The sequence below is a fragment of the Octopus bimaculoides genome, chromosome 12, assembly GCF_001194135.2.
Source record: "Octopus bimaculoides isolate UCB-OBI-ISO-001 chromosome 12, ASM119413v2, whole genome shotgun sequence".
Lineage (NCBI taxonomy): Eukaryota > Metazoa > Mollusca > Cephalopoda > Octopoda > Octopodidae > Octopus > Octopus bimaculoides.
Window position 1 is genome coordinate 2,857,994 of NC_068992.1, and position 12,541 is coordinate 2,870,534.

The 12,541-nt window shown below is 33.7% G+C and overlaps 1 protein-coding gene across 1 annotated transcript in view; it reads left to right on the forward strand.

Annotated features, from left to right (window-relative positions):
* Window positions 1-12,541, forward strand: part of LOC106876447 (muscle M-line assembly protein unc-89) — a 351,593-nt gene that overhangs the window by 166,135 nt on the left and 172,917 nt on the right. The window contains exon 5 of the mRNA XM_052972242.1: window positions 6,369-6,386. Within this exon, the coding sequence (XP_052828202.1) occupies window positions 6,369-6,386 (18 nt within the window). The remainder of the gene's footprint in view (window positions 1-6,368; window positions 6,387-12,541) is intronic.

A 12,541-nucleotide genomic window follows, 5' to 3' on the forward strand; every position in this document is an offset into this window, starting at 1 on the left:
ATATATATATATATATATATATATATATAGGCATACATATATATGTATGTGCATGCACACAGTATTGTACAGTTGATATTTATGTCTATGATCTCCTGGATAAATTTAGCCTGAGTGGCACAGTGTGCCTCTCCCTTAGAGTTAAATGTATGTATGTGGTTATGCGATAGGAAAATTAGGCTTGGATGCTGTTGTAGCTGTGTAATATTGTCTATTATTACATAGCAGTGAAGAAGCATCCTAACATGTAGATATGCATCTTGAATCGAGTCATAATGAGTAATCTCTTAAAATTTCAGTGGGAGACTACAAACACGTCATGGCTAATTATTGTGTTGGGATTGCTCAGTGTTTGGAATATGCTGTTGTATTCTGATTGGTTAGGCATCGGTGAGATACAGTTGTTAATGCTACATTTCTGCAGAGAGCAAGGAAGAAACATTGTAGCTGTATTCTATACCAGAGTTAATTCTATACCATTGTTTGAGTTTATTTTGTCTATTTCTGTAGATTGCTAAAATTGATTGTCATAGACTCAGGTGTGCTTGAACCATTAAAAAGTTTCTTTTGCAGTCAATGTGGTCCTGAGTTCAATTTTGTTGCTTTTCTCATAGAGAAGTCACCTATCTCTTAGACGTTTGAGACTACAACTTGATAGACAGAAACTGTGTGAAGCCAAATGCACACAGTCTCATCAGCTACTCTCTTACTGATTCTACCTGGGAATTTTTTTGAGGGTACATGCATGTGTGGAATACTCAACCACTTTATAATTCATGAACTGGCAGTTCAGTTGATTGAAATACTTCTACCCAAATATATTGGCAGATCCATCATCAATAAAATTGATTTCTTATAAACTGGAAATATATCTGTGGCTTTGTACAAGTATATCATCTAATGAACTTATGGGAAACTATTTTATTTAATTATAAAAATTAGTCATATATTTATCAATTAGATAATTAAGAGAGTTACTGTTAAGTAGGACTTTCTTTTATTTTAATTAATTCCACAGCTAAATTTCGGCTGCTGACTTATTCGTTCATTAAAACATCTGAGATGATGTGAGTAGAGTATGTTACTTAAGAGAAACAAAAACTGCTTAATATCTAGAAGGTGGTCTTTTATGAAGATGATGTTGAATGAACTTTCATCTTAATTCTTGCCTTTGATATTAAATACAATCTATATTTATTAATGAAATGAGATGTGTCTACATCTACAACTTACATATTAAACAAACTGTAATTATTTCTCCCCACCATATTCAACAGTACATACATGAACTTCAGTACTGAATATATTATTAAACAGGTGGGCATATGGCATAGTGGTTAAAAGTGTGGGCTACTAACCCCAAGATTCTTGTTCGATTCCAGGCAGTGAGCTGAATAATAACAATAACAATAATAATAATAATAACATCATCAAAGACAGTAGTTATGGAGCTATTGCAGATTTCCCTATTTTTTCCTATTTGTCTCTGATGACAGAATAACCCATACTCAGGGATATCCCAGAAACAGCTGTAAGACTTTGACTTTTTTTCCAATAATAGTAATGTGTATGACCTGAGGTGTTTGCCTTAATGTTTGTTGCAATTATATATATATATATATATTAAAACAAACGGGTATATTGGTGTAGTGGTTAAGAATGTGGGCTACTAACCCCAAGATTCTGAGTTCAATTCCAGGCAGTGACCTGAATAATAACACAATAGAGAATAATAAAACATCCAGACAGATAGACAATACAAAAGTGTACAGGAAAAACAACAATTGGAGGGACAGGAAAAAAAGGACAGGTCATTCATGGCCTTCTTTCTTCAGTCAAGTTACCAGATGTCCTTACAGTTTCGGGCAGTTACACTTGAGACTGTTCGATCTGGTTGCCCACCAAAAAATTTAAGCTAAGAGCCTTAGACTTTTTAGAAGAAAGCTAGTGAATGTGTACAACAACAAAGACAAAAAACAGAAAACATGGTACACAATTACAAATAACAAAAATATAACAACAGGTGTCTTTCGACTGAAGATAAATCAAATTGATCTGGAGTGTATAAAATGAAAGCCTTAAGGCAGGAACATAGGAGATGGACATAAGAGGTGTTGGTGGTCAGCAGGCAGACCAAGAAAGAAAGATATATATACAACAGGCTTCATCCAGTTTCTGTCTGAGGCTATTGTAGAAGACACTTGCCCAAAGTGCCACATAATGGGACTGAACCCAGACCCATGTAGTAGGGAAGCAAGCTTCTTACTCCACAACCACACCTGCACATATCAGTAGATTTTTGTTTCATTTAGCCTACTAAAGGTATATGTATTTCCTAGTTGTCTGGCTAATAATAGGAAAGGCTTCTCAACTTAAAAACAAAAAAGAACACAAAACTATTGCTCTGAAAATATGCATATTTAAATTAAAAAAAAAAATAAACATCTGTGGCATAATTGATGTAAAACAGTAAAAAAAAAAACAAACAAAAACAATAGGTTTTATAATTAACAAAGTGACTTTATTATTTATTAATGGCATCAGGTTCATCATGAATGAGTTTTTTTTTTTTTTATAAACTACCTTTATTTATATTCTATGAATATTTATAAATATTACTGAAAATAATTACATATTAATATAATTTACATATAGACTTACAGAGGTATTTCATGCATGATCGGGCTACCAACTTTGCCAAACATTCTTTAGCACCCCCACCCACAACACATGAATATTTCATCTCTTTCTGAATCAATAAACTGTACATGAAGGCAGTTAGAACTGATATTATTTCATACATATATATAAGAGAGAGAGAGTAAACCCCCACCCCCTGCTACACACACACACACATACACATTCCGTCTTATATTCATTCTGGTTGTCACATAGGCTTTTGTAATTAACTTACCTTATTGCTGCTGTCTGCTGTGATGGAGCAGGTTCAGTGAGTTTATTTGAGAAAGTACCACATGCGTAGGAGTTGTCGCATGTATATATATATACAATCACACACACATACATATACACACATATATAGAGAGAGAGATATAGATAGATATATATAGATTTATAAATATAAATATATATATATATACATATATATATATATATATATATATATACACAGATGTAGAAATAAATATATATATATAGATATAGGTAGATATGGATTATAAACTGATATATATATACACACATATATATATATACACACATATATATATATATATATAAATATATATATATATACATATATATATTCACTTCCATGTTTTTGTTTTTAATGTTCTTGTATTTCATTTTCTTCACGTTTTTTGACGTCCTGTACCCATATATGCATATATATATATACACACACATATATATACATACATATATATGTATACACATACATATATATATATGTATATATTCATACATATATATATACATGCATATATATATATATATATATATATATATATATATATATATATATATATATATATATACATGCTTATATATATATGAAAGGGAGGGAGAGAGAGATACAAAAATAGATATAGATATAGATATATATATATAGGCAGATAGATACATATAGACAAACAGACAGGTATGTATGTATGTATGTATTGTGTGTTTGAAGTGGTGTACAGATATTGTATATTAAAAAGAAGGGGGCAGTCAGGGTTTTAGATAATTCTTTACTTGCACTTTTGTTCATTCAATGGAACTCTTCAAGATATAATGTAGAGAAAATTTCTTCTGCCTTTTATACAAATCGAAAAGAGGATGTTTTCTTTTGTTCAGAAGAGGAGAAAATTTTGCTTTTTGGAGAAAGGGAGAAAGGTAGGAAGAAGAACAAGAAAGGGAGTGAAAGAAAAGAGAAGAGGAAGAGAGACGGGGAGAAAGAGGCTGCTTTTCAATTATATTGAATCGATGTGGTCAATCCATTGAAATTTCTTTACAATTCAAGATGTCATTCTTGATTCAGTCGTTGTTTTCAAAAGCATTTCTTTCTCCTCTTCTCTCATTATACATACATATATATATATATATATATATATGTATATGTGTGTGTGTGTGTATGTATGTATATGTAGTGGTTCTTATATGGAGTATAAAATATCTGTCAATGCAAAAGTTTTCATCAATGTCCAGTTGCATTCTAGTAAAATGTTTCTCTAATGTTCAATTTGATTGTGTTTACTTGCTCAAAATATGACAGCTGTTGATCATCCCTACACACTAATGAGGGGTTAATGAGGCAATTATTATTGCTGCAAATATTTGAGTAACATGTGCTACAAAAAACTGCATCGCTTTTGTTAATATTGGTTTGTTTGTTTTTTTCTAAGCATTTGTTTAAATAATGATGTTTTGCAAAGTCTGTCATTCAAAGGTAAACATCTTGGCCACAGCTCCATGCCTGCCATCTAACCCTCACCCAACTACTATCGTTTTTTTTTTTTACGTAGATCTAGTTCTGTTTTCCTTCTTTTCTTTTCCCTCAATCCTTTCTTTTTCTCTCACTCTTTCTCCCTTTTCCAGTCTCTTTGTTCTGCTGACTTATCTCTGTCAAATCTTTGAAAGTGATCAATGTCGTCCCTTTCACTCATTAATATTACACTTAGGTTTACGTGTGGTATTGTTTTCAGAGCTAGGTTAGTCAGTAAACGCTATAAATCTGTAATTAAGGCACTAACCGAAGCGGGGATACCTCAGAGTTTAGTTTTCACCATCGGATTTAACGGTAAATTGTAGTTAAAGAACAGTAAAAGGAATATGTGAAAATACGTTGTCCTAGTTTTATAAGTAAATTTGTTGATATTGTTTACAGTCGCAAAATTTTAAATAAAACTTTAAAAATAAAGAAATTCATTTTATTTAACGTAATTATAGGATGTGGTCTGAGGTAAGATCAGAAAACGAAGCGTTAATTTTATTTCAATAAATTATATAGCATTTAAGGTAGACAATAGAAAGGTCGAAAGTACACAACGGGCGTACATCGCATCGGTCATTCAGTGGACCTTAACTTAACCCTAGGTCACACACACATAAAGTTCCTGATACCCTTAGAAACGGAATAAACCACAATTGAAAAGTCCTCAATACCTCAACACAATACGTGTCGTGTTATTCTTACAGAACTTCAGATATAAATATCGAAAGGTAATATTTATCCTTTCTTAAACGTGGATGTTCTGTCGGAACAAAATTTACTGTGGTAGATATCATGAGAAAAATTCTCATACTGGCTTTTTGGTGCAAAATGCAATTCACAGAGAAGTCAATGCAAGAGTTCTCCCATGGTGCTAACTACCACAGTAAAAGTTTGTTCTAATAGAACATCCACGTTTAAATGGGATAGATATTATTCTGTAACATTTTTGGCTCATACACCAGAATCACTATCATTAAGTGACGCACTATTGTGTCTATGGGTGTGTGTGTATTTTAAGAATTTACTATTTGCCAATGTTATACCAATTTCCAACGGCACCAAAAAACAACATGAAACTTGTAAAGTTAAGCCGCAAAACAAATCAAGTAAACTTCTCCTAAGATGAGTAACAACAATAATAACAACAAAATGAGTTGAGTGGAGTCGACAGAGAGAAAATAGCAGCGCCTTCGGTTTTAGGCTGCTGTTTCTGTCGACACGGCAACGTCATCATTAGCAGACTGGAAGAGAGAGAGAGAGAGAGAGTGAGTGAGAGAGGGAGGGAGACGGAGAGCCATCTGCTTTTAAACCTCCTCCCCCACCACAGAGAGAGAAAGAGAGACAGACAGAGAAAGTGAAAAAAAGAAACAAAGATAACACCATTCCACAACACGAATAATATTTATGTGGGATGGTAAATATACACAAATATATGTGTACGTGTACGTTAGAGTGTCGTCGTTATTGACGGCAACCCACATAAAGAGTATTATTGAATATGTATAAATAGACTTATATTTATTTACACATGCACATACGCATTTTTATACACACACACGTATGCATATGTGAGTGCATGTGTGGTTCTGTGTGTGAGTGTACATTTATATATATCTAATTATATAAATATATATATATTTAGATGAACAGTTTTCAGTGGTTTTTCTGCCTTAGGACGACGACGGAGTTCCCGTCATGGGTCCTGTGTGAGGGAGGAAAACACCAAGTGGGTTACAGAACCAAATTAACGACACAAAGTTGTAGTATCCCACTTTATGTTTGTTAGTTTCAAAGTTTGTGGGTGACAACGACCAATGTGAAAAGAAAGGGTTGAGAAGAAATTAGTATTTAACGATGGAGAAAACAAAGATTTTGCCAGTGCCCGCTTGTTGTCAACATGTTCTGATAATCGCTTCTTTGTTTTCTCTTGCAGATGGAGTATCTAAACCATGTAAGTATTACTTTTTCTTTCTTTTTTTTCTTTCTACATTTATGGATATCTTTAAAAAAAGATTAACAAACTTTGACTATATTCAACTTATTTTGTAATTGTTTTTTTGTCTGCGAAAGGCGGTGAGTTATTGGTGTTGGTAATAGAGATGGGTGGTTAATTAATGTTTCATATTAACTTGCTTTGCTAATGACAATAGTGTTGATGTGATAAAAATAAAAAAAGTACCGTTATTTATTTATTTATTATTATTATATTTTTTTGTGAGTTGTTATCTGAAAGCTCTGTAAACGGAAGGTGGAAGTAAGGAAACGGTTGGTGGCTATCTCCGTTCCTACATTCGTCTTCAACAACTTCCTTCTCTCTCTCTCAAATATCCATACATCAACAGCTCGCCGAGTCTATCGATAAATCTAACAATTATAGTCTACAATAATAACAGTAACGTGAACTGGGATAATGTTTCTAGAAACGAGAAAGCAAACTCTGTGTGTGTAAATTCAGAATACACGTTCCTGTAGATAGATACAGGCTGTTCAGGGGATTAGGAAAATGTTGACGGAATAGAAGATGAGACGGTATGGTTAACAATAATAATAATAATAATGTGTGTGTGCATGCAAAGAGATTGTTAAATCTGGTGGTGGGGGTCAACGAAAACGAATAAGCAAGAAAGAATATAAATAACTGGTCGTCCTAAGAATAAATATATAAATTAGGTCAAAAAACAAGAACTCTACATAATCATCTCCCGTTTAAAATTACTTTTTCTTTTCACATCAGAAAACCTAAGTTTGAGTAGAATTTTAAACTTTAAAAAAGTATTTTCCTCGCGAATAAACTTATATTTTGTCTGTGTCTGCAGCTTTGGATTGCACCAAAATGACAATCCAATCAAAAGCCTATTAATAGAAAGATTAGTTCCCCATGCATTAATAATACATTTTCACATTACCATCTGTGTACTTGTATATGAATCTCACTGACGTAACTTGTTAGCAGCATGTTTACACATGTGGTCGCTCGGCCTGCTGAAAATAGTAGCCAAATCACATTCAAATTGTACCCTAGCATCTTGAAGAAAAAGAACACAATAAAATAATACAGGACTATTTCGATGCGGCGTAGAAGTAAAATACAAAACGGTCACAGTGACTACGTCGCTGATCATAAGTCTCTTTGGTGGGGGCTATTCCGGGGTTAGACAGCAACGGGTATTAATTTCAGATTGTATAGTAGTAGTAGTAGTTATAGTAGCTTGTCAGTAGTACTAGGAGTTAATGGTGATGTATAATGATACTTAGAAGTCTTCACTTGATGCTGTCTTATCAGGTTTCTCCTGTTGTTGATATAATATTTCCAGCCCGTCTCTGCGTTAAGTACTCAGTCATACAGGTATGCATTGATACATAAACACATCTACTTTGGCAAGACACACGTATTTATTCTAATTAATTGTTTAACTCTGCAATTCACCACTACATGAGAATTACCCGGGTACAACTCAACAAATCGTGTGCATTAAATTGCCTCAGTATTTAACTGATCCTGGGAGAATGGAGTGCATAGAAGACCCTTTAGTCTGTCTCTCAACTGATTCTGCTGATCATAATTGTTTATAACAAGGGCACAAGGTCTGATATTAGGGGTAGGACAGCCTATTACATCTACCCCTGCACTTGACTAATTTTTTATTTTTAATGATCCTGGAAGGATGAAAAGCAAACTTGACTTTGGCAGGATTTCAAACTCACAATGCGAAGAACTGGAACAAATAGCAGAAAGGTTGTGGCTGGTGTTTTGTCAAGTCTGCAGATCCACATTAATATTAACAAGCTTATCGTGCCAACCAAAATAGTGGTATTTTATCTGTCATCAAGTTCTGAGCTCAAATTCCATCAAAGTCGACTTTGCCTTGTTCTGGATCAATAAAATAAATACCAGTTCCAGTTCTTGAAGTAGCACAATTGATCGTTATATAATAGCAATTGGTTCTACTTGGGCTGATATACTCCTAAGGCACAAGCCAATGAGGAGTCCCCAGGGTAGTTATTTGAACTAATAGCAGATTTTAAATCTTTACATTAACCCTTTGATACCAATCCACCTGAAACTGCCTCTGGCTCTGTGGTACAAATGTCTTGTTTTCAAAAGTTCTGAATTAAAATCTTCCACCAAACCTTAGTCACAATTTGTATTCCTAACACTAGCTGAATGGTAACTAAGTTATTTTACTAAATTCTTTGTTATATTTAAAATAAATTGAAAGAAACACAGAGCATCTCAACAGAAATATGGTAACAAAAGGGTTAAAATAGCTTTTAAGATTTCTTTTTCATTGTTTAGTCAGACAAAAGGGTTGTGCTACAGGCCCTCAGAGATTGGTTGGAGAGGGAAAAAGTTCTTCTCCAACCACAAACCTGGCATGAACACTTGTAGGTGAGGGGATCCTTCATAAGATACCCCAGAACCAAATGACAATATATCGCCGAATAGGCCACAGTGGGATTTGAGCTCAGAATGCAAAGAGCCAGCACATAAGGCATTCTGTCCAGTACTCTAATGATTCCTCTAGTCCACTGCTCTAGACTGGTACTTTATTTTTTGTCCCAGAAAGATGAATGTTCAAGTTGATCCCAATGAGATTTGAACTCACAACGCAAAGTTTTGGAATAAACACCACAAGGTATTTCATGTGATGCTCTAACTACTCTGCCAGTCACCTCTCCGCCAGCACTCACACAAATTGATTCTACTTGTGTTGATTTACTTCTGAGACACAAATCAATGAGGATTCTTCTTTGGGGTTATCTGAAGTAACAGCCAAATCTCCTTTAGCAACATTTTGCTATTTTTTTTTTTTAATGACATTATCTAAAGTAGATTATGTATAAGAGAGTGCTGAAAAGTTCCTGGCTTTAAGGGTGTCGTGAAAGGCCTGGTTGGAGGCTCAACCTCCCAAGTTCTTTTACAGGGCTTAGAAAAACCAAAGGGCCACTGCAATCAGTGTGTGAATCTGAGAGGGAAATATGTTGAATAAAATCATAATTAACTAATCCTCTTGTATTGTCTTCTATTCAAAGCCAGGAACTTTTCAGCATCGCTTTGTGTTATACTTTAGGGGGATTATATCTTTGGCCGTAGGTTCATTGGATCTCAGCTGGGTTAAGGTCAAAACAAGAATTCTTTATTCAAAAACGATATCTTCATGCTTTGACCCCAGGGTTTATTTAGCAAAATCTCTGTATGGTTAGATGATAGGGGACAGGCAAATGTTTTGCATAGATTCTAATTTAATTGAGGTCTTTGATAAGAATTACCAGCTTAGCAAATCTTACAAGTGCCAATATTTTCCATTTTGAGTTCTTTACTACACACACATTTTGGCAATAAGGGAAGAATTTTTGTAGCTTTAACTTTCTACTTCACTATTGTTATCGTTTACTTTTTATATTTTTTTATTTATTATATGTCTAATAATTTTTTGGGGAAACTAATCAACAGAATGGTTACTTCAAATGATTTCTTTTTGCTTTCTTATTTGAATCTCGTAAACTTCATGTGTCTGTGTCTATATGTGTGTGGATTTCTGTCTAAAAACTGATTTAGTATTTTGTCGGTTGTTTTGTTGTTGTTTACTCTATAAGTTTGCCATAATTAATGAAATTCACAATATTTTTAGTTCCAATCTTTTATAATTGTATATAATTGGATGTCTAGGCTGTTGTCATAATGGTTATATCACACCAACATTCTCCTAGTGACTTAAAGCACTCAAGATTAATGGATGAACTCCACCACCCAAAAACATCAAAAACATCTGTTTACTTTGTTATATAATATATTGATAATGTGTTGATATTCAAATCTCTTTTCTTTTATCCTTCTGTATCATTTCTGTAATGATTAAAAGAAAAGTATGCATCCGTTAAAAGCTTCTCATTATTTTCTACCTTCTTAGTTCTACATTCAAATACAGCTGAGTTCGGTTCCTTTCCTTTTAAATTTTTCAGGCTGTATGATATAATATCACTCGTAGCTATTCAAGAATAAGATTTAAGCAACTATTCTTATAGATTCAGGATTAATTTTGAACAATGGGCCTTTATTTTTTGTGTGCTTTTTTCTAAGATTCTTCAGCTCAATCTAATTTAATCTGTCTACAGTGAGCAATTTTCTCCATGACTAGATACAATAAATGGCTTTCTTACAGGTTCAAATGGGCCCCAAGCACATTTGAACTGGTGATAAACCTTGTATTTATACGCATCACTGCTTAGCACTGCCACCCTCTAATTTAATGTGTTGCCAACTATAAATAGATTTTATTACTGATAGAGCCGAATATCACTGAAGAGTATCCGTTACTTTCTTGAATTGATTTGAAGACAATTCTCATTACCATCAATAACATCAGTTATGAAAATTTTGTCATTTAGAACTAGAGTTGTCTCTTTTGCTTGTAGTGTTTGGATTTTAGAGAAAGTTTCTGTCTCTTTTTGCTGAATTTTAAGCACAGCCCAGAGAGCGACTGTGCCTATTAAGTGAATAGAAATCTCACCTAATCAAAATTTTTCATCTGATAGACCCTACTCTGTGTGTAATTAATAATACCTCAGCAATTAATGTAGGCTCTCTTGTTAAATTCTGCTGTTAATTTTTGTTTTCATCTGTCCTGATGAAGCAGTGAATAATTCCTGTTATGGTACACAGCCTCAGAAATGTTAAACTTTGAACCTTTTTTGCTGTTACTTTTGAGGATTTTAGAGAAAAATTACTCGTTGTAGAGGACAGAGTATAAAGTAACTCGATGAGTCTCATAAGTAGAGAAATCAAGTAACTGGCAAGATGAAGTGGTGAACTGGTTTTGGTTCTCATTTTTACATACATGACATCATTAATGACTTTGCCAAAGAATTTCTTGCTTGTATTAATGTATTTAAACAGGCCCTATCCAGCCAAGATATTCTGTTTTATGTTCAAACTGGACACATCTGGCCTCTCACACCTACCCTACAATGTCATCCTAAGAATAAACAACCATACCATCGAAATCTCAAAGCTACAAGATAATGCATGATTAATTGAAAACAATGTGAATAGATAAGCATTGCATATAACAAAGTAGTCTGAACGCTAAAGGGTTAATGTTTTACTCGTGACCAAAACAATAAATGGTGAAAATATTCCAGTGTAGCCACATTTAGAGAGAATTGTAGCAAGTGAACACCAGGAATGTATGTACTTTTCTTCTGACAGAATTAGACCAATATTGAAGAATGTTGTCTACTTATTGAAATTTGATTAATATAATCACATACCTAAATCTATGGACTGGCTGAAATGGGCTAATTACCTTCCAGTGTTTACTGTCTCTCAATATTCTCCTACCAAATTCTGCCCACACCAACTTTTATGCATTTATAATATTATTCTACTTACTTGAACAAATAAAATGTTGTACTAATGTTAATGAAATCTTCTTAATCTCTCTCGCATATTTATAAGCTGTGTTGATTGATATGAGAAATCAATATCATTTCGTACCTACCTCTGTCTTCGGCCTCAAAGAGAGTACATCAATTCTTGCTTTAGAATATATTTTGTTCTCTATAAATACAGAATGAGAATTTCTATTACAATGTCATCAACGTCCATCTAAACTGAGGACTGCAATTTACCCAAACCATAGCAGAATCCCTCAATTAACCAAAGGTGTATACTATGACAGGTTTACCTCAATCAGTCTAGTTTTTCTCAATACTGTTTTGAGAAGTATCAAGTAATGAATTACACAATTTATTCAAGCTGCATCTTCCTAAGACAAAAACATACACACAGCTAATCAAAAAAAGTCTATGTGGTAGCCTGCAAGACAAAGCAGTGAAAGTTTTTCAGACATTCATCCTACCATCTTAAAGGATATTTGCACAAAGTGTTAAAAAATCAAATAACAAATTTCCAATGAAGCAAGTTGCACACCACAACAATGACCATGTAGATGTCTGGAGAGGGGCAACTGTTCCTCTGTTTCTGAAAACTTCTATAGTTTCATCCCAACTGCTTACTGTTGACTTAGAGTAGTGGTTCCCAAGCTTTTTCAGGGTGCCACTCGTTTGGTTCTAAGGCCACATTCCTAATTCCCCCCCCCCCCC